The sequence below is a fragment of the Paramisgurnus dabryanus genome, chromosome 15 (assembly GCF_030506205.2).
Source record: "Paramisgurnus dabryanus chromosome 15, PD_genome_1.1, whole genome shotgun sequence".
In the NCBI taxonomy this organism is placed as follows: domain Eukaryota; kingdom Metazoa; phylum Chordata; class Actinopteri; order Cypriniformes; family Cobitidae; genus Paramisgurnus; species Paramisgurnus dabryanus.
In genome coordinates, this window is record NC_133351.1 from 645,670 (window position 1) to 672,500 (window position 26,831).

The following is a 26,831-nucleotide window of genomic DNA, read 5'->3' on the forward strand; positions in this document are numbered from 1 at the left end:
GTGTGTGTGCGTGCGGCCGGGTAATTATCACGTTGGGGGGACCAATTGTCCCCACAAAGATAGGAATACCAGTATTTTTGTGACCTTGTGGGGACATTTTGATGTCCCCATGAGGAAACAAGCTAATAAATCAAACAGAATGATGTTTCTTGAAAATCTAAGGTATCAGACAGTTTCCTGTGATGGTTGGGGTTAGGGAATGGGGCAGGTAAGGGGAATAGAATATACAGTTTGTACAGAATAAAATGCATTACGTCTATGGAATGTCCCCAAAAAACATGGAAACCAGAACGTGCGTGCGTGCGTGCGTGCGTGCGTGCGCATGTGTGTGTTTGTGTGTGTGTGTGTGTGTGTGTGTGTGTGTGTGTGTGTGTGTGTGTGTGTGCGTGCGTGCGTGCGTGCGTGCGTGCGTGCGTGCGTGCGCATGTGTGTGTTTGTGTGTGTGTGTGTGTGTGTGTGTGTGTGTGTGTGTGCGTGTGCATGTGTGTGTTTGTGTGTACGTGTGTGTTTAGATAGGATACAGTTTTGGCCTTTATCTGGTGAAGTGTTGGGTTTTTGGGGTAGGATTAGGATGAAAACAGCGCTCATCCTGTGATATTTCACGAGATTTTGGCCATAGCTGTATCCCTTCTAGCCACAAGCGTTCAGCTTCCTCTCATGTGTTTGCATCAAACCTCATACAGAAATGATTCAGAGTCTCGGCATGAAGATCAAGAACGGTGTCAGATTGTGACGGAGATGAAATGATGTGGTTGATGTTTGCAACGCTAGATTTAGTGTTGAACTCTTTTGTTTCTGTACTTTTATGAAGAGCAGATCTAAATATTAATGGCACAATACAGAAGTTATCAAGTGAATGTAAGGAGGAGAAGATAAAGAATGAATTTTATTCAAACCTGTCAAGAACACATCCAGTACAAATCTCACCCTTAAATGAACAAAATATTACAGTGTTATTGTGTTTTACAGGATTTATGTCCTGCGTTAAGATTCAGGATTATTAATGTTGTGACCTTTACAGGAATATGAAGAAAAGATGTTGTATATTTTATAAATGATAAAGTACATGATGCTAGGATTTGTATCATTTCAAAAGGATTTGATTGTTTGTTTGAGGGTTGTGATCTTTCCTGGACGTCTTCATGAGAAGTGACAGTAAATGTTTACATGCAGTTTATTCATTGAAACTAAAATGTGAAGCACAAACTCTTTTATTTCTTTTCTATGATTGTTCTTCTTTAGTGTCTGCATGCCAGTTGTGTCTCCAGAAGTTGAAGCGTTCAGTTCAGTTCAAGTTGTTGATTCATAGCCAGACATTCAGGAAAACTTTGTTTTTTTCCAGCCAGCATAATCGAGAGTCTTCATTCACAGAAGATCTCACCGCACAAACTCAGTGAAGCACACATCAGCAGAAGTTGATCAATGACAGACTGTAGGTTTATTTATTCTGTTAAAGCATTAGATATTACTGCAACAATCTCTCGGTTATATCTGATCTTTCTGTTCTGGGACAGATGGACGTCTTTGACGTTTACAGTTGATTTTATTTGACGAGAGCATCTGTTTTTAACAGCCGGTGTCTGAATTAAAGAAATCAACTTTAGTTTAATGAGAATCTCGTTCTCATGGTTCAGTATTGAGATTATTCTTCACTTCAGACTTCATCTCTTGGATTTCTCTTCGTGTTGAAGATTTGTTTATTGTCTCTGTGATGGAGGATCTGTAAGCAGATGTATTGATTTTACTCTTTTATTTGGGATCAGCAAGAAAAGTCTTAAAGGGGGCTTTCCTGGTCAGGGATTTGCTTAAACCAGGACTAGGCCTTAGTTTAATTAGGAAATATAACTAGTTTTAACAAATATGCCTTATTAAAAACATTATCTGTTTGCATTTTTAGGCAAAACAAAGGGCATTGATGTATTTTAAGATGTGTCAGAACAAGTTGTTTTCAGTTTAAACGGCTCTTATATTTATTTTAGTCTTGGACTAATCTTATTCCTGTCCGGGAAACCACCCCAAAGCGATAATTGCCTAAAACTAAATCTGTCATGTTATTCTCATCCTCATGTCTTCATTTAATCCTGTGGAAAACACAAAGATGATTTTTAAAGAATATGAAGCTATGTTATTTCAAATTCATACAAAAAATTATTTATACAAATATCATTCATGTCTCTTAAATCTGACTTAAGTGAAGTATTTTAGGTCTGGTATCACAGACGACGCTTAGGTAAAGCCAGGACTATATAAACTTTGATAAAGATGTCACTGGTGTGTATCTTGAGACAAATCAATGGCAATGGTTTATTTTAAGATCTGTATGAAGTTAATTTCACTTGAGACAGCTTAAACATGTGTTTTAGTCTAAGACTAACCTTTAACCTCATCTGTGAAACGACAGCAGAGATTTATGTGAGAAACACCTGCAGTTATTCACTGAAGATTTGCAAATCTCTTATTGATCATAAAAGATGAAGTGGGATTTAAATTCATGAGAGAAAGTCTCTGATCCTCATGTGAAGTCACAGAAGATCTTTGTGTTGGTTGTTTGGTTTACTTTAACCTCACAAATAAATGTGTGACTATTATTCTGTGTTGTGTTATCTGTTTATCAGACGGTTTAAAGGACATGAGTGCGAGGAAATCATGACAGAATCTTTGTTTTAAGCTGAATTATTGCTTTAAATCTTCATATGTTTGATCATCTGTGGACATTACATTGGAAGTAAAGAGATCATTATTATGGTATTCATTGGTAAGACTTTACAATAAGGTTGTATTTTTTTTAACATAAGTTAATGATTACTCATTAGGTGCGTTTACATGCAACCAAATAATCTGTTTGTCTTCATATTGACGGCTCAATCGTATTGAAAAGCCCTTCATGTAAACACTTGAATCAATACAATTGAAGTTGATCAGATGCAAATGTTGATCGTATTGAAAGAGGTGATGTAGTCTGATCTGTGATCTGATCATCAGGAGAAAAGTGCGCATGTAAATGGTACGTTTATGTTGGTTAATGCATTTACTAATCCAAGCTTATTGTAAAGTGTTACTGGCATATATTTTTATGCTGTTGGTGCTCGAGTGGAGATGTTGAGGGATATTTCCTCATAAACTGGATCTCTGGTATTTGACATTTATTCATTTAAACATTGTCTTATACAGATTATGATGATGTGCTTTGATTTTTTTGTTTAATGTCAAGTACATTTTAGCAATAAATGCCTTTTGTTTGAAAGCAACACATGTGAGTTATTTGGACAGACACACTTCTGTATAAAAATGTGTTAGATGGTCATTTTAATGTACACAATTATAGGTCAAATATAAACCCTAACCCTAGTCCGCTGAAAGAAGCCATGTGATATTATTTTTGCTTTCTTGTTTTCTCATGATCACGACTTAACTTTCTCACGTCGTGATTCTCAAACATATTTTTTTCTGGTGATCTTGAGATAAAAGTATTATTCGTTATCCTGACGTTATACAAATATCATGATGTTATTTCTGTTAGTGTTAATAAAAAGTCACTTATAATCTAACATGTGTCCAACATGGAAAATCCAATAGGCAGAAAAATATGTTTATTTGGTTAAACATCACCCATAATAACACTGTTTAAATACAAGAGTATAAAATGTAAAAGATTTGTTTATAGTAAATTAGTATAATTTTGCTCATGTTTACATCTCTCCATGAGCCACTAACAAACATTTAGCAGTAAAAATACAAGATGAACATTTTCTCATCAGAGCTTCAGCATTCATTTGATAAAATCATTTCTATGATCTGGACACATTAAAGTGATGCGCTGTTGTGTCATTACAGTACCATACAGCTTACAGTAAATACAAACATACTTAAATATGCTGGTGTGTGTCAGTATTACAGTCAATTATTTAAAGAAACAACATTAAAAACATTATATAACACTGCTGTGCATAAACATTGTGTGTCTATAAGAGTTCAGCTGGCCTGCGTCGCATCACTCTTCACATGAAACCAGAACTGAAAAACACACACACAGGGAAACAATCAGTTAGGTAACAAAACCACAACAAAAACCTTCCCAGAATGCACCAATGAGCATGTATTACTATGTTATATTTTTGTGTGCGTGTTGCTCCTTCAGTCGACCCGTTTCTCATTTCACTGCTATTGATTTTTTGATTAGATTGGTTGTATGATGATGGCGAGTGATACTCACTTCTTCCGATCTTTGTCCTTCTTGTTGTTGGCGCTGGTGTTAAAGGTCTGTGCCTGTAGAAGCTCAGTAGCAGCTTTGCGTTTGTTAAAGATGCTCATCTCATCCTCCAAGGTCCTGCGCTTCTCCTCCAGCGCGTTCTTCTCCTCCGCATGCAGACGCTTTAACTGCTCAAACTTTCCCTGCAGCTGAACACATCACCAACAGAGGGCGACACACACACACACACACACACACACACACGAGTCCGTTTACATCTATACAACTGCTCCACATTCTTATTTCAGGTCAGAATCTGTTTTATGATATTAGTTTGATTCTGTTGCTGCATAGATTTCTGTGTGTGTGTGTGTGAGTGTGTTGTTGTTGTGCAGGTGTGTTAGTGTACATGCATGATGTGTGTGTGTGTGTGTTGTTGTGCAGGTGTGTGCATGTCTGTCATACCTCTCTCTCAGCATCTTTAAGCTCCGCCTCTTTCTCTTTAACTCTCTGAACAAACGTCTGTCTCATTTCTTCCTCTCGTCTCTGTAGCTCATTCAGAAACTCTTGTCGCTTCGCCTCATACGTCTGCTGTAGACTACACACACACACACATACACACACACACACACACACATTTCCTGATGAAAATCTTAAAGCAGAAACTAAAGATTTGTGCTGCCCTGCTGTGAGCTGCTGATGGAAATAGAAAGCAAACTAACAAATATTTGAGTCACAGATGTGACCTCTGTTCTGAGTACAGATATTTCTCTTCATCTGTTATGTTTTGTCCTCTTCTTGAGAAACAGTTGTGAAGTTAAACTTTGGTACGACAAGCATGTAGACTGTAAGATGATGACACGTTGAGTCGTACGCTGTGATGGTTGCAATACATGTTAGCGCGACTTTATCAGCATGCTCTACTGGTTAAGAAATACTGGTATGCAGGTCACAGCAGCAAACACACCGCACGTTGATCATGCTGAATGTCTGACACTGTCAGAAAACTATTGTACGCTATCTTTGGACACAAGACCGAGAGAACAGCCCCCTTTGAACCTCTCTCACTGTACGATATAAGACCACCGATGAAGAACGACGATCACAGAAATCACAGCGATTGTTTTACAATGGTAATCTTTCGTCTGGGACAGCCAAAAATCGTGCAGTGTATCCTGAGCTTTAGAGGTTTTATAAATTAAATGTGACATGCTGTATTGTGAAGACAGAAATGGCTATTTAAACCGTTTAATTACCAAAGATTATTAATTTATTCTGATATAATGAAGTTTAATGACTTACTTCTGTAATGTCGTCAGAAAACACATAAGTATTAATGATAATATTATTATTATAATATTAGCTAACATTTTACTTCCTCCATAATACATTCATTGTGAAATTACCAAGATTAACAGCTTAAAGACGCTCTGAGCAGCAGTCGAACCGGCAATTCATACACCACCACATTTATACATTAGCTGGCCTCTGTTACAATAGTGAATAACATCTTTTATAGTCCTAACACTTCACAGGTTAATCATCACAGATGCTTAAAAGATTAATGTATGGATAACCTCATGAGCAAGGTAGAATAATTCATTTCAAAGCTTGTCATTTTATGCGTAAGTAGGGGTGTAATGATACATCAGGTGATTCTTGCTATGCTTCTCAAATGAATTATGGTGAAAGGCCGCTACATCCAAAATCCAGAGGGCGCTCTCGTGCAGAAACTCAATATGAGTCACAGAAGAAGAACCATTTAAATACGCATCTCCACGTAATGCCTATAAGCAGATTTATATCACTGTTCTTCAAACCTTTTCATGATCATTAAGAATATTTATAATGATTATATTTGTGTTGCTTTTTCAAATACATGTTATAAACGACTGAAACTAACAGTGATTTTAGATCGATAAGGACTTTCTACTGATCAAAGAGTCATAATACATGAAAGAGCCGTGGATAATATCACCTCAGAATCGTGATTCAGAATTGATATTGGACAGGTATTATAGTGTGTATTGTGAAATATCTACAACCCAGGCATGGCTCACAAAATCGGGACCCCGACGTCCCGGGGCTTTTGTGCTTTGCAGTTGGGCTATCAAATGCATCCCTGCCCTGCCCGTCGAGCTATCTTGACTTATAGGGATGAAAAATATATTTAAATGCTTTTGCATTCTCTCACAGATTTGGATGGATAATTGTGGTGTTTGAAATTCAGGCATCGGGTAAATTGCTTGAGTTTTACTTTCGCGATCGTCCAAAGCCACAGTACAGGAAGTCATGGATTTGTTGTGCAAAATCCTCCAACTTTGTCCTGTCAGACATAACTATCCTCACGTAAAAAAATAAAAAAATATCTCGCGGCAAGCTTCAAAGTGATATAGATTACAGGCAGTGAAGAGAATTACGAAAAAGGCTACAGTATATGTGACTCTGTGCAGAATCACTCTTAAAGCGACAGTAGACACTATTTTTCTGATCTACATAATGATCCAATCTGTAACTGGATGATGTTTTTCAAAACAACAACAAGATTAAACATTGTGGTTAGAGGCCCTATTGGCTTTGTATTGGCAAAATTTGGCCCGTGGTAAAACTAATTATTCCCACAAAGTCAAGTGGCATTTTCTTACATTTTCTAGAGAGTGCCTGGCCGCAGGGCTACCAGGGATTTTGAAATGTTGCGAGCCCTGGAACCCTGGTGTTAAGACAAAAATAAAGTAAGATGTTTGAGAACTTTTTAAGAAATGTTGAAGCTCTGAACTTCTTCTAATGAATCTTAAGAATGTTGTTATTTTTTGTCTTAAGAATGTTTTGGTGAATGCGTCCGCTGATGTGTTTTCAGTCTCAAATGATCCTGACAGCTGTTTATAAAAGCACTGAAGGAATGTGAGGAATGTCCTTCAGAACCAGCTGAAATAAATCCTCTCATGCTTCAATGCTTTTCACCACAGTCTTGATATATTAGAAAAAACAATCATATAACTTCATAAGAGAAATGTATCTACCTGACGGGTTTGGACTCTGGATCAGTATCTTTGAAGCCCATCTCTTCTAGTTTACAGCGTCTGTAGAGCTCATAGTGTCTCGTGTGTGTCTGTTCTCGGAGATCCTCCATGTTCACACAGATCAGCATCTCACGTAACTTCACAAAATCACAGTGGCTCTCGTTCTCCACTAAACAAACACAGTACAGAGACCAAATGATGATTAGAAACCTCAAAGTCTTTCATAATAACATTCAGAGCGTCATGAGGATCGATTCCAGCCTCGGCTCGTGTTTTCATTTGCAGTATGTGATTATAAACTATGATGCATTAGTAGCACAGATCAACCTCTCTTACTAAAAACTAAAACCTTTATAAGTGTGGAAAGCTCTACTCTGATTGGCTGACATCCAGAAGTCTGATCGTACAGAAGAGTCTAGATGAAGTGATCAGGGTTCATGTGATCTTTTATGATCCGCTCCATACAGAACAGTTTTGATTGGGTCACTAAACATCATTTGGCATATTTCCAGAAGTATTTTTAATAAGAAGTTATTATTATAATAGTTTTATGGCAGATGACGGTGTGTTGCTTGTTAAAATGGCTCACCCTGCACCACACCCCATGGGTACTGTCTCGCTTTCACCATTTTGTTTCCAATGTTCACCTCCTCTGTGCTCCCAACAACAGCAAAAGGAAGATGACCCTGAAACAAAGTTAACAAAACCATGGGTCAACTCGCCAACAGGGACACAAGGATCCGTTCACATTTGAAGATTTGGTCTGACAGCTGTGACTCACATTCATAGTGGTGTTAATCTTGGCCACGGTTTCATCATCGGTTGGAAACTGATAGATCTGCACACCGTTGCTCACCAGCTCGCTCATGATCTTAATCTTAAACTTGTGTAACTCGCTCTTAGAGATGGTGTCGGCTTTGGCGATGACGGGAATGATGTTGACCTGAGGAGAAGCAGCGATGGGAAAACAGACTCCATGATTGAGGAATAACACACTGCAGTCATATATTTAGAGTAACCACAGGTTTGGTTTGGTTTAAACTTTCCATCCGTTCAGCCCTTTATACACAATCTACATACAAACACTGCCTCAAATTCACTTCTCCTATCAGACATTGTTTGTTTGAGACACTTTGCTTGAGTTTTTACCACGATCAGATTCATGATGCATCTCATTGACACAGAGTTTTGAATAAATTCACAGATTGACTGCAGACAGTTGATATATAAATAAAATAAATCACCTGGTTCTACTTACTAAGGGCTATTATTATTGATAATATAAAGACTCTCTCATATAATAAAACTACCAATGGTGTTTATTTAGTGAAAAATGAGCGTCTGACCTTACTGTCCAGTTTCTTCATAGTGACCAGATCTAAAGATTTGAGCGAGTGTCCTGACGGAGCGATGAAATAAAGGCAGGCGTGTATTCTGGAGTCGTGATAGTTATGAAGAGAGCGTTTGATCTTCAGTTCCTCCTGTAAGTACGACTCAAACTGGGTGTCTATGTAATCCACGATGTGCTGGTAACTGTAAGAGATGAAGACAGAGACTGAACCTTTATATTGTCTATTCATTTAGAAATATTTGTTCAAATGGACACCAAATGAAGAAAACAAACCTCTCCTGCTTGTTCATTTGATCCCCAAAGCCGACGGTATTAACCACAGTAAGCTTCAGACGAACGTTACTCTCCTGAAGATCATACGTCTGCGCTCGCAACTTCACCTTCGGTTCAAAATGAGAAGACTCGAAATTCTCAAAATTAGTGTTGAAAAGAGTGTCCATCAATGTTGATTTACCGATCCCAGTCTCTCCTACAGAGGAAAATAAACAGCATTAGATGAGAAGTTTAACTTACACACACACGCTTTACCATCTTATACTGCTATCTACTCATTACAGCTAAAAGAACAGAAAAGTAAATCATGACACTGAAACAGCAACTACATACTATACAACTTTATACCACAGGTCTGTTGAATGCTTTATTCTGATTGGTTGAGAAATGATTCACTGGTATATGTATTATTTTATTATAAACACACACCTGATCTGTCAGATGTCTTAAAATAATCATCAGATCAATGTCTGTGGTATAAGAGGAATAATTGACTCCGGTCCTTTGAATTATTTGTAAATCTTGTACACCAGTGTCAATTATTTCTTATGTAAATTCCAATAAAGTCTCTTTAGGAAAGTTGAGCCACTATGCGGACATGTTTGCAACGCTTCCAGGAAGTTATTTCAGTCAGGCAAGACTCAAGTCATATATCTTGAATGAGGAAAGAACAGATATCTCTAAATCACAATTAAACCTGACACCAGCTGTATCATAACTTTAGTTTCTTAATTGTGCTAAAACACATTTATGGAGTATTAGTGCATTCAATATCTTTGATTGTAATTATTTGAAGAATATAAAGATTTCACTGATTCTGTAGATAATTTAAATCTGATTATATATTCACCGATGCAGAGGATGTTGAAGCAGAAACCCTGGCCTGTCGATTTATTCACCAGCTGATCTGGCAGACTGTCAAAGCCAACATGACCTGATAAAGCCAAAGGACGAGCGTTCTTATCCTGTAAAGGAAAACATGAGAGAGAAAATCTAGCATTACACAAAAACAGATTCACTCTTGACTGCTCTTTATATTAACCAAAGATCCCATTGTTAAAGGTGCCAAAGAATGCATTGATACAGTATGTTAAATTACTTTCTGATATCTACAGGTATGTAACTTTATTATGTGCAAAAATGATCCAGAGTCAGTTTTATGTGTCCATTTACAACCCTAGGATTTGTCTTTATAATGAAATGATCTATAATGACCTTATTTGAAAGGGTCATGAATAATAATGTTGAGCTCTGCTCTGATTGGCTGTTTCTCCTTCAGTAGCTCTATGTGTGTGTAAACAGATCTTATGTTTGAGTCTGTATCAGATTTTGAGGAATAATCAATTGTTTGGAGATTGTTAATGGACGTTTCTGAGTGAATTTTTTCAGTATGGACCTCCAAAACGTAACTGTAACGTCAATAGTAGAACTTCAGACTAAACGCTAGCATTAAGTATTAACTACCATAAAGCGCTAACTCAGCAGTCACAACTTTTTTTAGCATTGTAATAACATTGTACTTAATTTAATGTTGATGATGTACATCTGGACTGTAACGTCACAGTTGGTGTTATGTTAAGATTGGTCGGTTTTTCAGTGGTCTTTTGCATGCACGAGGTTTACATGAGGAGGAGGAAACAATCTTGTTCATTACCATGTACACACCTCTTATTATTCATCTATGCCTCAGTAAATATATTTTTTTATTCTACAGCACCTTTAAATGTGTATTTTGTGATCCAGGGTCAGCTGTATAAAGCTCTCTGATTCCATGCATTAACATTAAGACCTGCTGTTCTTATGATTCTGACAGAAACACCTATTTTATTTCTCATGATTTCTGAATGTTAATTCAACTTAACATCATCAGCAGTCACGTGCACACTGTTGCTTAACTTACATTTGACTATTAATATTGAATAGTGTGCAGAATAAAACCAAAACTATTCATTTGCATAATTATTATCAACGTAACTTAACTTAACTGCAACAGTTTCTAACAAGTCTGACAGAAAAACACTAAAAGATTCCTAAGAGATTGTTAGTTATTAGTTTGGATTAGTTGATACATGTTGGTCATTCCTGTGTGCGTGTTTAGTTTTACAGCAGTAACATCATGTCGTTCATTCAGACACAGATTAATCCCATTTCAATAAATCGCATAAATCAAACTGTGTATTCAGATAGACAAATCACACGCAGATTGACAAGTTAGATCAATATATTTAGATCATTAGGATTATTTCGAGTGATGATCAAACCAAACACACTTAAAGCTCGAGCGCGGGACACTCCCAAGCGCGCTCTCGCCAACTCACTCCCACAGACACAAACTTCACTGAACTCGGGAAACCCGCAGAACCTGGAATGTGTTGTGCGCATACGTACCATCTGTCGAACCACATCAGAAGACGCCATTTACGCGCACAAAAATGAGGGAAAATGACAGAAATCGCTTTAGTTTCTGATGAAAGTCAAAAGTTGCCGTGAGTCGCCTCGTCCAATAATTTCCAGCTGACAAACCACTGGGAACAGCTGCTCTACCATTTCACAGTTTTGGGAGGGATTTGTCTTAATTATAGTACGCAAAACGCAGTTATTTTACATGTAAACATAAGTCAGCGGCCATTTTTGTAAGAAAATAGTAATTTAACCTTAATGGAAGCTAGAAGTGACGGCCGTTATAATTAATGAACACCTATTATTATCAGTGGAACATTAACTCCCCGTAGGGCTAGCAAAGTGGTATGTCCCAAGTCCCGATCCGCCCTCTTCTGTGTGTACGCGGCGATGGAATGAGAAGCCATCTTGGCTCACCACAGCGCGGCAAGGGCGGCGTTCACGCGCAGCGGTTTTGAGCCACAATGAACGCCGGTGTACTCCAGTTTCACATTAATGATTCTGTTCTCCCAACAAGAGTTGCTAGGATGCAAACATCATTATAGGCGCTACAGCCCCCTGTCTGCACACTGACTCATGTCACCTACAGATTAGTGTTCACTTGCGCTCAGTCAAACGGTTTATCGATGTCAGCGCTTAAAAATGACACAGACGCACTGATTTGTGTGTTTATTTATTTATTATTATTTAACATTATATAATGGCGACGGAATGCACGCAAGAATCCGTTCTGGACTTTCTATTAGAAAATGGGGGGCGTGTGAAAAACAAAGTGTTGATCGAGCATTTTAAAGTCTTTCTGAGCAGCGACAATCCTAAGAGGACGTTGTTCAAAGAGAGATTTAAGCGATTTATTGACAATATCGCGTATGTCAAACAGGAGGATGGAGAGAAAGTGGTGTGTTTGAAGAAAAAATACAGAGAGACGCGGAGGGGACGCGCGCTGGATGGCGATGAAGACATCAGCAGAGGAATAAACGCGTTACAGTTTAAGGAAAACGTCAGTGTTGATGAAGAAATACACGGAAAATGCCACGTGAATAAGAAATCTGAGGCGTCGGATGAGAATATGATCGTCGCTGAATCTGAAACGCCCGACGCGTTGTTGTGCATTTCAGACATCGCATTGATCGAGAAAAACGATTCGCAGGAGAACTTCAATGACCCAGAATCAAATGATCCGGAGCTCTCCGATAGACAGGCAACTGGAAAACGGGAATGTGGTGCAGGAGAAGCTCCTCACGCCTCCAGGAGCGTCCCGATCCGACGGAGATCATCGAGAGGATCTCAGCGCAGTTTGCTGGCCTCCTCTGAAGATGCTGCTCATGTCGGACACTGTGATGGGTTGGGCACGGACGCCACCCCGAAAGGCAGCCGTAAGACCTTCATTGAGCTCATGAAGAGCAGTTCTCCACAGGTGAGACGTTCACTGATACATCTCGATCACATCTCATCCAGACACTGCGACTTCATCTCGTCCTCAGTGGATGAGGATTGTGCCTGTGTAACCTTAGACCCTGTTGAGCACGAGTGGATGGTGTGCGCAGCAGATGGTGAATGGGGCACCCTCCAGCGTTTGCTCGGCTGTGAACCCTCGCTCATCCTGAAGAAGGACTTCATCACCGGGTTCACCTGTCTGCATTGGGCGGCCAAGCAGGGCAAACACGAGCTGTTGGCCATGCTGGTGAATTTCGCCAAACAGCACAACGTTGTCATCAACATGAACGTGCGCTCCAGTGCCGGATACACCCCTCTACACCTGGCCGCCATGCACAACCAGATAGAGGTCATGAAGCTCCTGGTGGGGGCTTACGACGTTGATGTGGATGTGAGGGATTACAGCGGGAAGAAAGCAGCCCAGTACCTCCGAGCCACGGTCACTGGAGACATCAAGGACATCATAGGGGCTTGTGAGAACTCGGATGCGGAGAATGCACCTGGTGCCGGCCGATGGTGGTTTCCTAAAGTCCTACCGTCCAACCTGAACCCGCTGCGCTTATTAAACTCCCTGGAGGACACGTCAACGGATGGGCAGCCGAAGGCCCGGGGACTGTACCGCAGGTCGTCCATCGGCCGTATCAGAATCCAGAGGAACAGATTTAAGACACAGATTGTCCACAGCACTTCATTCCGAGAGAATGATGAGAGAGAAGATTCACTCAAGAGTCCTGTCAAATCAAGGCCATTGTCAAATCTCTTCGGTTGAAGGAGAACTTTTGCCATCAACGTAGATTTTGTAACATCCATATGAAAAAAATACTGTAGTATTTACTAGCAAACTCCAGTTAAATACCTCGACACTATAGTAGTGTTTTGAAACTTATCACACAGCATTTACTACAGTTTATCACTTTGATATACTCTAGTTAATACAACAGGATACAGTAGTAGCTTGTACAGTACAAAGTGACCATTGTTTCACAATTTACTGCAAGTTGCTACAGTTTACTCCCTACTGAAAAATCCAGCTAAAATCAGCATAAGCTTGTAGCTGGTTTAAGGTGGCTTAAAAAGTGACCAAAACACAGCTAAACCAGCTTGCTACACCAGCAAAACCAGCTCACTAGCTTATGCTTTTTTTCAGTAGGGATAGTAAATATTAAAGTATACTATAGTGTTTTTAATAATTACATGCGTTATATATATATTATAACCTATGCAAATATTTTATGTGGTACTATGACACTAAACAATTCACTGAGATACAGGAACCATTTGGGAGAATTAGTAGAAATGCTGCCATTATTTACAAACCCTCATGACAAAGGTGCAGTGTGAGGATTCTTATTTATTTATAAAGATTTCTAATAGTTCATAACTTAGGGCTGGGCGATATTGAACAAAATTCATATCTCAGTCATTTTAGACTGAATGATGTCGTACGGTAAATATCTCAGTATTTTGTGGGAATAAATGTTTACATGTAAGTCAAAGCCTCCTGTGAGACAATCACCTTTAATAACACAGCGTATGATGAATTCATAGACATGGGTTTCCTCGGTGTTTAAAAATATACATCTGAACAACATGCTTACGTCTGACCTGACAGAGCTTCTGTTTTAAAGAAGAAGGCAGCTCATATAACACAATAATAATATGGACACTATTGTATCATCCCGTATCCAACTGGGAAAAAAAGACTGATATATTACCCAAGCCTAATATATTGAACCGCCCAGCCCTATTGCATAACTCTTATGGTGGCTTTTGTGAAACTTGTAGGCTGCTTTTATTTTTTGTCTAGATTTTTCCCTATTTCATTTCACAGAAACGACAGCACAGAGATTAAGCAGTAATCTTTAGTTCTGTCTGAATGACTGCACCCTATAAGTGTTCACATTATGGTGCATCTTTATTATCTTCAAAAAAGAAATGATGTATATGAATATAAATTGTTTAGATTATTTCATAGCCAGTCTTGGCCACACTGATGCACTTTTTAATTTAATTATTTTTAACTTAACAGTTCAAATTTCTCTGTAGCATGTTATTTTCTCCTGGTTCAGACTTTTAATGACTGTCTTCCAGATCTTGAAACATTAATCATGACTGTTATTATCCTATAAATGTGAACATGTATAGCTGCTGGTTCATATAGTTTTAACAGATACATTAATTTAGGCACTTTTAGGCTATTATGACATGTCAAAGTGAATGAAAAGTGTCTGTCTTATATATGCCTAGAATACATGAATCCCAAATCACTGTGTTTTAATTATTTAAAGTGCCTTTTTAACAATAAAGAAACCATTGTGAATAGTGAAATTTTCCCAATAATCACACTTAGAAGAAAATATTTTATAACATACATACATACCCCCAAAAAGTGCTGAATAATTGTTATCTTTTTTAATATTTAAAGATTTTATTTGTTCCTGTATACATTTCTCAAATTAGTAATAGAAATCCTGTTGTATAGCGACTCCGTCTGTTGTTCTGGGTGGGTAACTCTTACTGTAGGTGTGGTTTTTTTGTTAGGGCTGGGTTGAGTTTTTAAACAGGGAGGAATAAGGCTTTTGCATGCAAACATTTTCCACTTTGTAGAAAATATTTATTGTGTATCTTCTTCATTCATCTTAAAATGACAGAGATATGATTTTTGGTCAAAATCACCCAGCCCTACAATTAGTTCAGAAACATCACTTGTCTTCTTAACTAAATGCACAATTTGACGTGTTTATTTGCTTACAGTATGTCTTTAACACAGATGGTGCAAGATACACTAGAGACGCTAAGATGTATTATTTAAGTTTAGTGGTTTAAAAATTATATGGGGAGGTTTGACCTGGAAAACAACACAAATGATTTGGTGTGAAATTACTTCAGTTTACTCCCTGTTATGTGTTCATGGTTTATTTGTTTTGACCATTATGTTTGAGATGCATTAGAGTTTCTCACAATATGGTGAACAGATTTTGTTTTGTAGAACTTGTGTTGTTTGTTTTGGTATTCTGCTGTACCTGTAGAGAACTTTGGAGTGACTTGCGGGTTAACAGGTTATGTGTGTGTGTTTGTGTTTTGGGGTTAAGTGATCTTTCTCAGTCTCTTGGTTAATTCTGACCATTAAAATAATCCTGTTTAATCTGAAGTCTGTCTTCATCTCTACAGATCAACTCAACAATACTACTAAGCAAACAAACTGTTATTGGGTCACTGATTAGTCACTGGTAACTTCTGACTCTCATTGGGATTAGTGGTGTTGTCAGTAGTGTGAATCAGGTATAACAGCTTTATTTGGCTGGAAGGCAGAAATGTTCAGTTATTTCAACACATGCCCAAACACATCACTTGTGCTTCCTGATCACACTTTACAATTATGAGCCTTTTAATATAATAGAGGTGATTGCAAACATTATACAATGGTGTAGCACTATAGATGTGATTATTGTTTGATTTGGACAAGTGTAAAGTCTTCAAAAGGTTTAATGTTGTGTTCAGTGTCTGACTTTAGTGTTCAGTTGTCTGACAGCTTTGAGATAAAGAAGCTGAGTCTGAGTCTTTTGGTGTGACAGCAAACACTCCTGTTTCCCAAATTATAGAGGAGTGGTTGAGGTAGATGTCTTTTTATGATGCCAACTTTTTTTATTAGTTGTAGCTTTTTTCATAAGAGGTGTTGCCAATACAGCAAAAAACAAACAAACATCTCTGGCCAAAAATATAGGCTATTTTAAACATATGCTGAATATATTTTGTAGAAAGTAAAGCTTAAATATATTTTTGAATTTGAAAATATATTAAGTTTAAACCTTCATATATAAACAAATATTTCAAAATGTATTTCAGGCAACAATACATTTCTTATTTTACAACCCACAGCAAAAAATATATTTTTTCATGGCCAAAATATTAAAGTTTTTACAAAATGTACAATGTATAAGTATGTATAAAATGATAAGTATATTTTTGCAGTTGGGCAGTTTAAATTCAATTTTAAACTTTTCAAAACTGTTTTAAAACAAATATATTTATTTTTAACAAAATATTTTTTATACAAAAAATGGCCAAAAAAAATATCGGTGAAAAATACATATATTTTTGGGGCCTTGTTTGTATATTTTGAAATATATTTTTTGCTGTATAATTGAGGATAAATCTCAGTTTTTATCAGTTATATAACATGTTATTCTAATGTTATATAACAATCTATTTCATAACATTCAATTTTATTAACATGACGTGAGATATGGCAGTGAGACAGTAGCTGAAATTCAAAATCATGAAACTGTTTAAAAGCCAATCTACAGCTACTACAAAAATATGGAAATATTGTCATTTTAATTTGTAGGATTTTTTCTTTTCTGACTTTTGGTCTTTGAAACCAACAAACATTGTTAGAGACGAGAGATATTTTATGTTACTACCCTAACCTAACCCTAACTGATTGTTTATATGAACATGTAAGAATAAGATAACAGATTTCTAAAGATTAAGCTGCAGGTTCAACAATCTCCACGCGAAGGCAGCAAAGAACACAACACATGAGAGCGACGCGGAGACACTTCCGGTTCCTGTGACGTGTGCGGAAGCGCGTCATCATCTGTCCGTGTGTTTGCGGGTGGATGTGACTGCAGTGTTGTTATTATTTATCATTATGGCTCATCAGTATGTTTGTGATAATATTCATAAAGGTGAGTAATAATTCATCTCTGTAATGTTTAATTCACACGAGTTATCCTCGGATCTGAGAGGTTTTATCATCGTCATTGTTCAGTGAAACCGAGCGGACGCTGAATGGTTTTAACGCAGATGTAACTGTTAGATGACAACATTTCAGAATACTAAAAGATTTTTATCATCTTAGGCTAAAATCTGTTTTGTTTGATTGCTAGTTTGACAGAGAACAGATTTATGACGATTGCGATAAAAAATTCCTTCGATAAAAATGCGACAGTTCTGCAATGTGTCTTCAGACGAATCTAATGTCTCTCTCTCTCGCTCTCTCTCTCTCTCAATTCAATTCAATATAATTTTTTTCAATTTTAAGAACTTTTATTGGCATGATTGTGTCACTTACAATATATACAATACATAAAACAAGAAACATACAATAACACAATATTAACAAACATTAAGGTGCAATTAAGCTAAGGTGCTGGGTGATGGATGAAGTACTGTTACTGCAAATAAAATAAAATAGAATCAGAGGATATTTACAATATAAAGTTGACTTTGAAATATAAACATATGAAGTATACAAATGTACATTTATGGAGGCAGATGAGAGGTAAAATAAAAGTACTGTACAAGATCAGGGCTGTGGATTATTTCTGATGGTGTGTAACTGATAAATGAATTTAGCAGCAGCTGATGGGTGTCTGTCTTCCCCCAGTAACATCTTCATTTGATCTGAATCTGAAGAGTTATGAAACTCTAGTATGAGCTTTGAGATTTTGTCAAAGTGTTTTTCTCTAAGCTCTTTATATTTACCACAGTAAAGGAGAAAGTGTGTCTCTGTCTCAATCTCACCACTGTCACAATGGACACAGATTCGCTCGCTCTCGCTCTCTTTCTCTCTCTTTCTTTCTCTCTCTCTCTCTCTCTCTCTCTTTCTTTCTCTCTCTCTCTCTCTCTCTCTTTACTTTATATTTAAGAAACATAAATGGTCTGTTTATTCACTTAAATCTGTATCTTTTTTTTTGTTTAGTTTTCTTCAGATGAAGCGTGGTTGTTTTGGACTCCGTCATGACGTCAGTAGTAAATGATACAGCTGAGGCTGTTGATCTGTGTCCTGATTACAATCTCTACCTGAAGCCTATTGCAAAAATGACCATCAGCGTTGCTCTTCCCCACCTGAAGATGCCGGGCAAATCCATCTCTAACTGGGAGGTGATGGAGCGTCTGAAAGCTATGGTACAGCCGGAGCAGTTCTCTTCGCTCCGCATCTCCAAGAGCACCATGGACTTCATCCGCTTCGAAGGTGAAGTGGAGAACAAGAGCGTGGTGAAGCGAATCCTGGCCAAGCTGGAAGCGAAGAGCATCAAGTTAAGCGGATTCACGGATGTCCTGAAGGTGCGGGCGGCCGAGAACAAAGTGGATTTTCCCACACGCCACGACTGGGACTCGTTCTTCAGGGACGCCAAGGACATGAACGAGACCGTGCCTGGAGAACGTCCCGACACCGTTCATCTGGAGGGGCTTCCGTGCAAGTGGTTCGCCCAGAAAGACGGCTCTCCCGACAGACCCTCCGAGGATGTTTTCAAAGTGGTCTTTGAACGATTCGGCAAGATCCGGAACGTGGACATTCCCATGCTGGATCCGTACCGCGAGGAGATGACAGGGAAGAACTTTAACACCTTTTCATTTGGAGGGCACCTGAACTTTGAAGGATACCTGCAGTACCAGGATCACACAGGTTTCGTCAAAGCCATGGACTCTTTAAGAGGAATGAAGCTGATGTTCAAAGGGGAAGACGGCAAAGCGGTTGCCTGCAATATTAAGGTCCGTTATAAATCCAGATTCTCTGCATGCTGTAAACAATTTAATCACTATTAATTACATTTTATAAGGTACGATCGTTGGATTCAGTCTTTCATTAAAATCTATTCTAAATGTAACTGGATGCCAGGATTGAAGTGATGTCCTCAGATGTTTTAGTTCTGGTCAGATGTCTGGCAACATCTGTGTTTCTTATGAGCTCCAGCTGTCCAATGGTCTTTTGGGGAATCTCAGTAAAAATCCATTCTAGTAATCCACCCTGCTGGTGATAAAAGCATGAACAAGATACAAAACATCTCATTTTTATCAATATTCTGAGATGGTAAAAAGCGTTTTTTCTTAAAGTAGGTCAGACCAAGATTTTTGACTTCATTTGTCAATGTATGTTTATTAGGGCTGGGTATCGATTCAGATGTTCCAGATCGATTTGATTTCGATTCACAAGCTATCAATTTGATTTTGATTCTCGGTTCCGATTCTCGGCTCAATTTTATACTCGATTCTCGATTCAACTCAATGAATATATATTATATTAAATATTATATTATAATATATTAAAATATTGAATTAATAAATGACAGGCTCGCCCTAATGTTTGCGAAAAATTTGGGGGAAAATTTCGATTTGTGACCTGTGAGAATCGATTTTGAATCAACCACGGGAAAAAAAACGATTAATTGGAAAATAGATTTTTTTGCCCAGCCCTAATGTTTACCTTGAGAGTTTTGACACATAACCCAACAGTTAGTTTGATCAATGCACTAACATAAAGAGTCAGTGGGGCTTTAGTCATTGAGTGATGGGGTTAAAGGAAAAGTTTGGCCAAAAATGAAAATAAACCCATGATTTACTCACCCTCAAGCCGTCCAAGAGTCATACGTCCATCATTTATCTGACAAACATATTTTCACTAATTTTTGAAAATGTCCTAGCTCTTTCAATGTTTATAATGTATGAAAATGGGGTCCTCCTTCTTCAAGCCCAAAGATTTGTGCATCCATCCTTAACAAAAGTCATCCAAACGGAACCAGGTGGATAAACAAAGGCTTTCTAAAGTAATCCATGAGGTTTAGAAATATCCATATTTAAAACTTTACAAACGAAAATAACTAGCTTTTGGTAATGCTGTCATCTTAGTCGCATCCGCATTCAAGATGAGAGCGTCTGCAGTTTACGGAGGGTTCTCTGCTGCTTTGTGCCTCCGCCCTCCGAATTTGTCTTACATCACTAAGAAAAGTGCGTACACTACGCTAATACTCTCTCTTGAATACAGAGGAGTCTAAGACGACGGCTTTACTGTGAGCTAGTCATTTTAGTTTATAAAGTTAAAAATATGGATATTTCTCTGACAACACCGCATGGATTACCCTCAGATGGCCTTTGTTTATCCCGCTGGAGCCGTATGGATTTCTTTTGTGAAGAATGGATGGTGTAGGAGGTGGACCCCATATTCATACATTATACAAATTGGAAGATCTGGGACATTTTTTTAAATAACAGAATATTTGATCATCTAAACATATGCATCTCGGATGGCTTAAGGGGGACTAAATCATGGGTTAAATATCAGTTTTGGCTGAGCTATCCCTTTAAGTAGATCTGGGTGTCATCTGCATAACTGTGGAAAGCAGTTTTTTATGATTTTTCATTAAGTATGAGCTTATACATATTACACAGAAGTGGTGCAAGATGTCACTCAGATTTTTGGTTGGCTTTTTTCTCATAGTAATCCTTCACTAGGTTGGTATGGCCTGAATTGTTTTAAGGGACAAACCCAGAGAGATTCCCATCATTCCCAGATTTCCAGTCTATGGCAGCACTAACAGCACTGATATTTAGCCTGCGTGAATCTCACATATTATTTGTTTCTGTGCTGTGATCAACCCAGAAGAAGTTAAATATATTATCTGATAAACATAATTCATATACAAAGATTATATTGCGTCCATATAATTGCTGCACATTTGTGTAATAAGTTCATGAATAATTGAAAGTAGATCTGGGAAAGAATTGAGTTTATGATTGCTTTTGTGTAAAAGCTGGAGTCAAACACTGCAGATTTTTTAATTCCTTTTAGCTTCAGTAGTAGAAGAGGATTGTCTGTAATGAGATTCAACCGAGCACTCGAATATCAGCTTCACTTCAAGAGCTTTTAATGAAATGAAAGTCCAGGCTGTATTATCAGACACCTGACATCACTGAAGATTCATTTAGAGGACATTGACGTCAGTATTCATCCAAAAGAAATGAGGCTGTTTTAAAGCTAAAGAATATATGAAGTATATATAATACATGAGTATAAAGAGAGTAAAATATAAGCATTAGAAAAATGAAGCTGTCATTATATTCATGTGTGAAATAGAAGCTGAAAGTGTTGTTCATGTTTCCTCAGGTGACCTTTGACACCAGTAAACATCTGAGTGAAGCATCACTGAGGAGACGTCAGCAGGAGCGCGAGAAGCTTCAGGAGCTGGAGAGACAACGTGAGGAGCACAAACGCAGAGAAAAGGAGGAGGAGGAGAGACGCAAGGAAGAAGAGAGGTACACGACACACCCATGACACAAAAACAGTCTTCATGTTTATGATCATCATTTCAAACTGGCACTATTTAGACACCATCAGAATGTTTCATGCAAGACGTACAGAAGTAATAATCTGATCTGAAGGAGGTGATTGATGGTTTTCTACATCAGATCATCATTCAATACATGATGTAATGAAGATTCTGTGAAAATATCAACTTCAATATTGACTAAGATCATGACAAATCAAACTCTGATGCTCCTCATCCTGTGTTTGAATTGAGGGGGGGCTGGGGTGGTCCCAGACCTCCTACAAGCATTGAGGGACCTCCTATAATTGGGGGGGTCCCCTGGGTTTTAATAAAATTAAAATAATACATGAATTTAAAATTCTCATGCTGCACTGCCACAAAGCGCAACGGTCCATTATTTGTCCTTGCAATAAATGAATCCAAAAGATTTCTATCTGAAATAAATGTAAACTCTCAAGTGCGCTTCACACTGTTTTTATAAGAATTGACAGATTGTTTGATTTGGGTTTGGGGCTATTAAAAATGATTCTTAAACTGTTATTCACATTCAATTGTTAGGGTTTGAAAACATTGATCCAGGACTAACAAAAAATGTTGATCCAGGATCACATCTTAAAAATCACGGCCACCATATAATGATAGGGGGCTTAGCTAGGGGACCCCCATAATCTTTGACATTCAAATACTTTCATCATCTCATCATTAGATTATAAGATTTTGACACACATGCCACACAAAAACTGATATAAAGCATTCAGAGATTGAATCGATTCATTGAACCGTTCACAGAAATAAATGAATCATCTTTATTGTTGCTCAAGTAGATTTTTCCTGTTGAGTGAATTTAAAGTGATGTGTTTGTGTTTGTTGTGTGTATGGCTCAGCACATTTGATCTCATCATCATGTCTGTGAATCTCGTTGATGTTTCAGAAAACAGCGTGAGCGTGAGGAAGAGGAGAAAGAGAGAAGAAGGGAAGAGAAACTGCGCAGACGAGAGCAGAAGCTGAAGGAGAGAGAAGAGAAGAAAACCCAGAAGAAGATGAAGAAACAGCAGGAGGAAGAACAGAAGAAACTTCATCTGAAGATCGCTACAGAGGAGAGAAAACTGCTGCTGGCTCAGAGAAACCTGGAGTCCATACGACTCATAGCTGAACTACTGAGCAGAGCAAAGGTTACAACACTTCTCCTCCTTATTATTAACCCTTTAATGGCAACATTAGTAATGAAAAGAATATCTTTAGCTTCAGTCATTTCAATGGAAATGTCAGTTCATAGCAGGATGCTGTTTAGGGCCGTCAATTCTACAGGTAGTTTGGTAATCGGGCGATTATTTTGAAGATTAATCCATACATTTTTTTTAAATTTCAGTTTAATATCATTACTTCTAATTGTGATGATTATATTATTTTACAGCTCGAGGGTTAGTTCAGAACAGAAGGAACATTTTGTCAAACCAGTTAGACCTTTAGGGCTGTGCAAAAATATCGATACAGTTAACTATCGTGATACATTTTTCCACTATAGTGTATCGATATTACAATCTCTACTATCGATATTTTTTTAACCATCAAATCCCTCTGTGTGCATCAAACGTCCTCCTCCACCGCTGCTGTAGTTGTCACTGTCCAGTTCTCTGTTATATTCGGCCAATGTCTCAGAAGTTAGCAGGAGTAAGAAAATGGCAGAAAATACCTGCAGCCTTTGAAGTTGAAGTTTGGAAGCACTTTGGCTTTTTTTAAAAAGTAAAAAAAGTCAGCTTTATATTTTGTTTTACATTTTTGATATGGATAAATGAAAAAGTATTGCAATGTACCGCAACACGCGGTGCACCGCACCGTACTGTGACACATTGTTTCATGGGACCATGTATCATGATATGTAGGCCCTTGCCAATACCCAGCCCTAAAGACCTAAGATATTTTTGATATACTTCTTATTTTGCTCTTATTTTCATTAAACTGTGGTCTCTGACAGAAGTTAAGGGCACATGTGTCACATACAAGCCCGTGGGTCAAATAAGGCCCGCTGTGCATTTACATCGTCCTGCACAATAGTTTTATTCATTAATATTGGCCCGCAGCATTGCACTACAAGCCCCAGTAAACACTGCAGACGCGCTAAACATCGAGTGACCTCCGCGTCTAACACGAGACTTCAAACGTCAGTATTTCAGCATTAGTGATGACATCACAAACAGTTTCAGCAGCATCACTGTTTCTTATTATCAAAAATGTGTTGCTCGCTAGTAAAAAAGGCAAAAAAGAGAAAGGTTGTCCATGAAAGCAGGGTGTTAATGTCAGGAGTTTGAATTAGCCTACTTATTTCCGACCCTTAAGAAAAAATATTTATTGTTATATTCTTTCATTTCATGGCTTATTCCATCTTGAATTTGTCTAAAAAATAAACAAGAAATGTAACTTGACAGTGACAGGCAGAAATTTTGGGAGATGTAGAAAGGAAGTTTTTCTGTCATATGACCGCCGGTATCTGCATCATTAATTGTCACTATGAAACGTTTGCGGGTATTTACATAAATAAACCAGACAACTTATAAGGGAAATGAAAACGATCTATAAGCATCAGCTGTAAAAACATCCGTCACATTTTACCAAAAAAGAAAAGACTGTAAAGAATCTGTCAAGATATTTAATTAATAATGAAATCATTTTGGCATATAAGCCATTTTAGAGAAAAAAAAATCATTATGCAAACAAACCCAATCATAGCATTTTCTTTCCTGAACTAATGGACTCTACTCATTACTGCTCACAACCTTTATTTCCAAAGAGAAGTTAACTAATGGTTTTATTTATTACTCCGTTCGTGTTCATTTTAAGAGAAGTCAAGCTGGTAAATTCAGATGAATCTTATTGTTTGTATGTTTAGCATGATAAAGTTTGGCCCTCATTATTTCAGCCTACATGGTTTTGACACCCCTGTAGGGCACGAAAAACTCCTCATTATGTTTAAATAAATACTCTAATGTCTCGATATAAACCTCACATGTAGAGCAATGTGACATGAGTATGTTTTCAGATCTGATTCTTGTGTTCGTCTCTTCAGACTCTGAGACAGCAGCAGATGGAGAAGAAGAGGGCGGAGCTAATGCGTCTGCAGCAGCTGGAAGAGCGCAGGCGGCTGCAGGAGGAGGAGCTGCGGCGCGTCGAGGCCGAGAAGGCGCGTGCGTTGGAGCTGCAGCGAAAGGAGTGTGAGCTCCGCGAGCGCCTGCTGGAGAACCTGCTGAAAAAAAGCACCAACACGCAGAACCACGACAGCGCTCATGTCCTCGCTGATCTGCAGCCGTGTGACGCTCCGACACAGGTGACATGCGCGACGCTACAGGCGGACGAGATAAAGTCTGCGTCAGTAGTAAAGATGGAAAACCAGGACAACAAAACAAAGAAAAAGGAGAAAAAGGTCAAAGGTGATGAACGGGGCAGGTCACCAAAGGAGAAGAGGAGTACAGAGCAATGCGACGGACGTCAACGCGCGCACCGCAGCGAAGGGAAGCGGAGCAGCAATCGCCGCAGGAGTCGTCGCAGTCGTAGCCGAAGCACTCGGAGACGCAGCGGTAGTTACAGGAGGAGGAGCAGCAGTCGAGCGAGGAGGCGTGAACGAGCGAGTCCCGGCCGGCGCAGGAGGTACAGTCACGGTCAGAGCAGCAGCAAAAGTCGCAGCAGCAGCAGTCACAGTCGCAGTTCCAGTCGGTCGTCCAGTCGAGGACGCCGACGACGCTCTAACAGCCGTTCCAGACGATAAATAACCAAACGTATCCAGCTCCTGTTTCACCCCAATATCAAATCCATTATAGTTTGTGCAAAGAACTCCCTTTAGGATTTTGAGATTATTTACATGACATTAAAGCCCTCATCATTAATCTGTTTAGTTTGTTATTCTCTGACTCTTTTTTTTTTTTTACATATATAGATTTATTTTAACATTGCTGTATTTGTTTGTTTTATCAGCATAAGTTAAAAGCAGTAAATCCCACGCTACTGTCATTCACATTACGGTACATTACTGTTCAGAGAATCATTTCTAAGAGAAGGGTTTGATCTTTTTTTATTTGTCCCAGTATGTAAAGACTGAGGTTGAGTCTGAAGACGCTCACAGATTGAAGTTGTTATTTTGGTGCTAAACGTTTCTTTAAGTAACTTTCATCATCATTAGTACACAATATAGACTACAATGTTTATTACTTGAATATTAATGTGTAGGAACTATGAGCTGTTTTGTGTGACACTCAACCTCATTTCAAAGTTGCTTGTTGATGTCTTTTTTTATGAAGAATCTCTCTTTTGTTGACATCTTTACATTGCTTGATTTAGATTTAACCTACAGTATTTACACTGTTTCGCTTCAGGAGTGCAGCCACGACTTGCATGTGTTAAATCATCCGGTTCAAATAAAACTGTTTGCATCTCATGATGACTGTTGTCATTTATCTCTTTTAAGTTACAACAAACAGAAACTTTGAAACACGAATAGCAATCGATTGTGTTTATGGTATAAATCATTTCAGATGTCAGAGGATAAATGTGATTTTCTTCATGAATTCAGTCGAGTTCTTCATCAGTTGGTCTTAATGTTTTTGGATAATTGAAGTGAAGCTTTAGATTTATTCACCGTGTCGATAGGAACTCTTGAGTCTGGGATTATAATCTGTTTAATCTGATTATATGAGCAGCTTGTCTCTACAGGAGCTCAGTGTTTCACGCACAGACCGAGAGCAATCGTCTGGAAAAATGACCTCTGCAAAAGATGATTTATACCCAAGAAAACTTCTGGATTACATGGAGGGCTTCATGGTGTCAAAGGTAAAGCAGACATAAATGTGATTGCGTTTTCAGTAGTTTCTGCAGAATAACAAATATTTTACCCAACCTGTAAATGAATTTTGAGAAATTCAGTTTGATATTTTACAGTAATCATTGTTTGTTTCAGCTTTATTGAAGAAATGTTGTCACTAAAGTCTTCGAATCCACAAGAGTCTCAGGCAGCAGTGCCATTTAATGTTAGGTTTGAATATAAAGGAGATTGTCTGTAGGGCCACAGTCAGCAGTTAAAGGTGAAAGTTTTAATAATAAAGAACAAACTATGGGCTCAG

General features: G+C 38.1%; 4 protein-coding genes across 4 annotated transcripts in view; 3 read left to right on the top strand and 1 right to left on the bottom strand.

The window, feature by feature from the left end:
- Positions 1-3,573: 3,573 nt before the first annotated feature.
- septin10 (septin 10) lies at positions 3,574-11,361 on the bottom strand. Its single transcript, XM_065252439.2, has 10 exons — positions 11,222-11,361; positions 9,684-9,798; positions 8,834-9,029; positions 8,556-8,742; positions 7,991-8,152; positions 7,799-7,895; positions 7,210-7,378; positions 4,655-4,787; positions 4,214-4,398; positions 3,574-4,014 (listed from the first exon to the last, which is right to left on the bottom strand). The coding sequence occupies exons 1-10, from the start codon at positions 11,249-11,251 to the stop codon at positions 3,999-4,001; spliced, it is 1,290 nt and encodes a 429-aa protein (XP_065108511.1). The 5' UTR covers positions 11,252-11,361; the 3' UTR covers positions 3,574-3,998.
- Positions 11,362-11,928: 567 nt separating this feature from the next.
- On the top strand, positions 11,929-15,821 carry sowahca (sosondowah ankyrin repeat domain family Ca). Its single transcript, XM_065252432.2, has one exon. It carries the CDS (start codon positions 11,934-11,936, stop codon positions 13,437-13,439), a length of 1,506 nt encoding a protein of 501 aa, XP_065108504.1. The 5' UTR covers positions 11,929-11,933; the 3' UTR covers positions 13,440-15,821.
- A 1,394-nt stretch (positions 15,822-17,215) lies between these two features.
- On the top strand, positions 17,216-26,149 carry akap17a (A kinase (PRKA) anchor protein 17A). The gene is made up of 5 exons (XM_065252426.1): positions 17,216-17,361; positions 18,378-19,171; positions 21,561-21,709; positions 22,655-22,895; positions 24,788-26,149. Exons 2-5 carry the CDS (start codon positions 18,416-18,418, stop codon positions 25,481-25,483), a joined length of 1,842 nt encoding a protein of 613 aa, XP_065108498.1. The 5' UTR covers positions 17,216-17,361; positions 18,378-18,415; the 3' UTR covers positions 25,484-26,149.
- Positions 26,150-26,263: 114 nt separating this feature from the next.
- asmt (acetylserotonin O-methyltransferase) overlaps positions 26,264-26,831 on the top strand; it is a 5,350-nt gene continuing 4,782 nt past the window's right edge. The window contains exon 1 of the mRNA XM_065252441.2: positions 26,264-26,541. Coding sequence (XP_065108513.1) covers positions 26,404-26,541 — 138 coding nt within the window. The 5' untranslated portion in view covers positions 26,264-26,403. The remainder of the gene's footprint in view (positions 26,542-26,831) is intronic.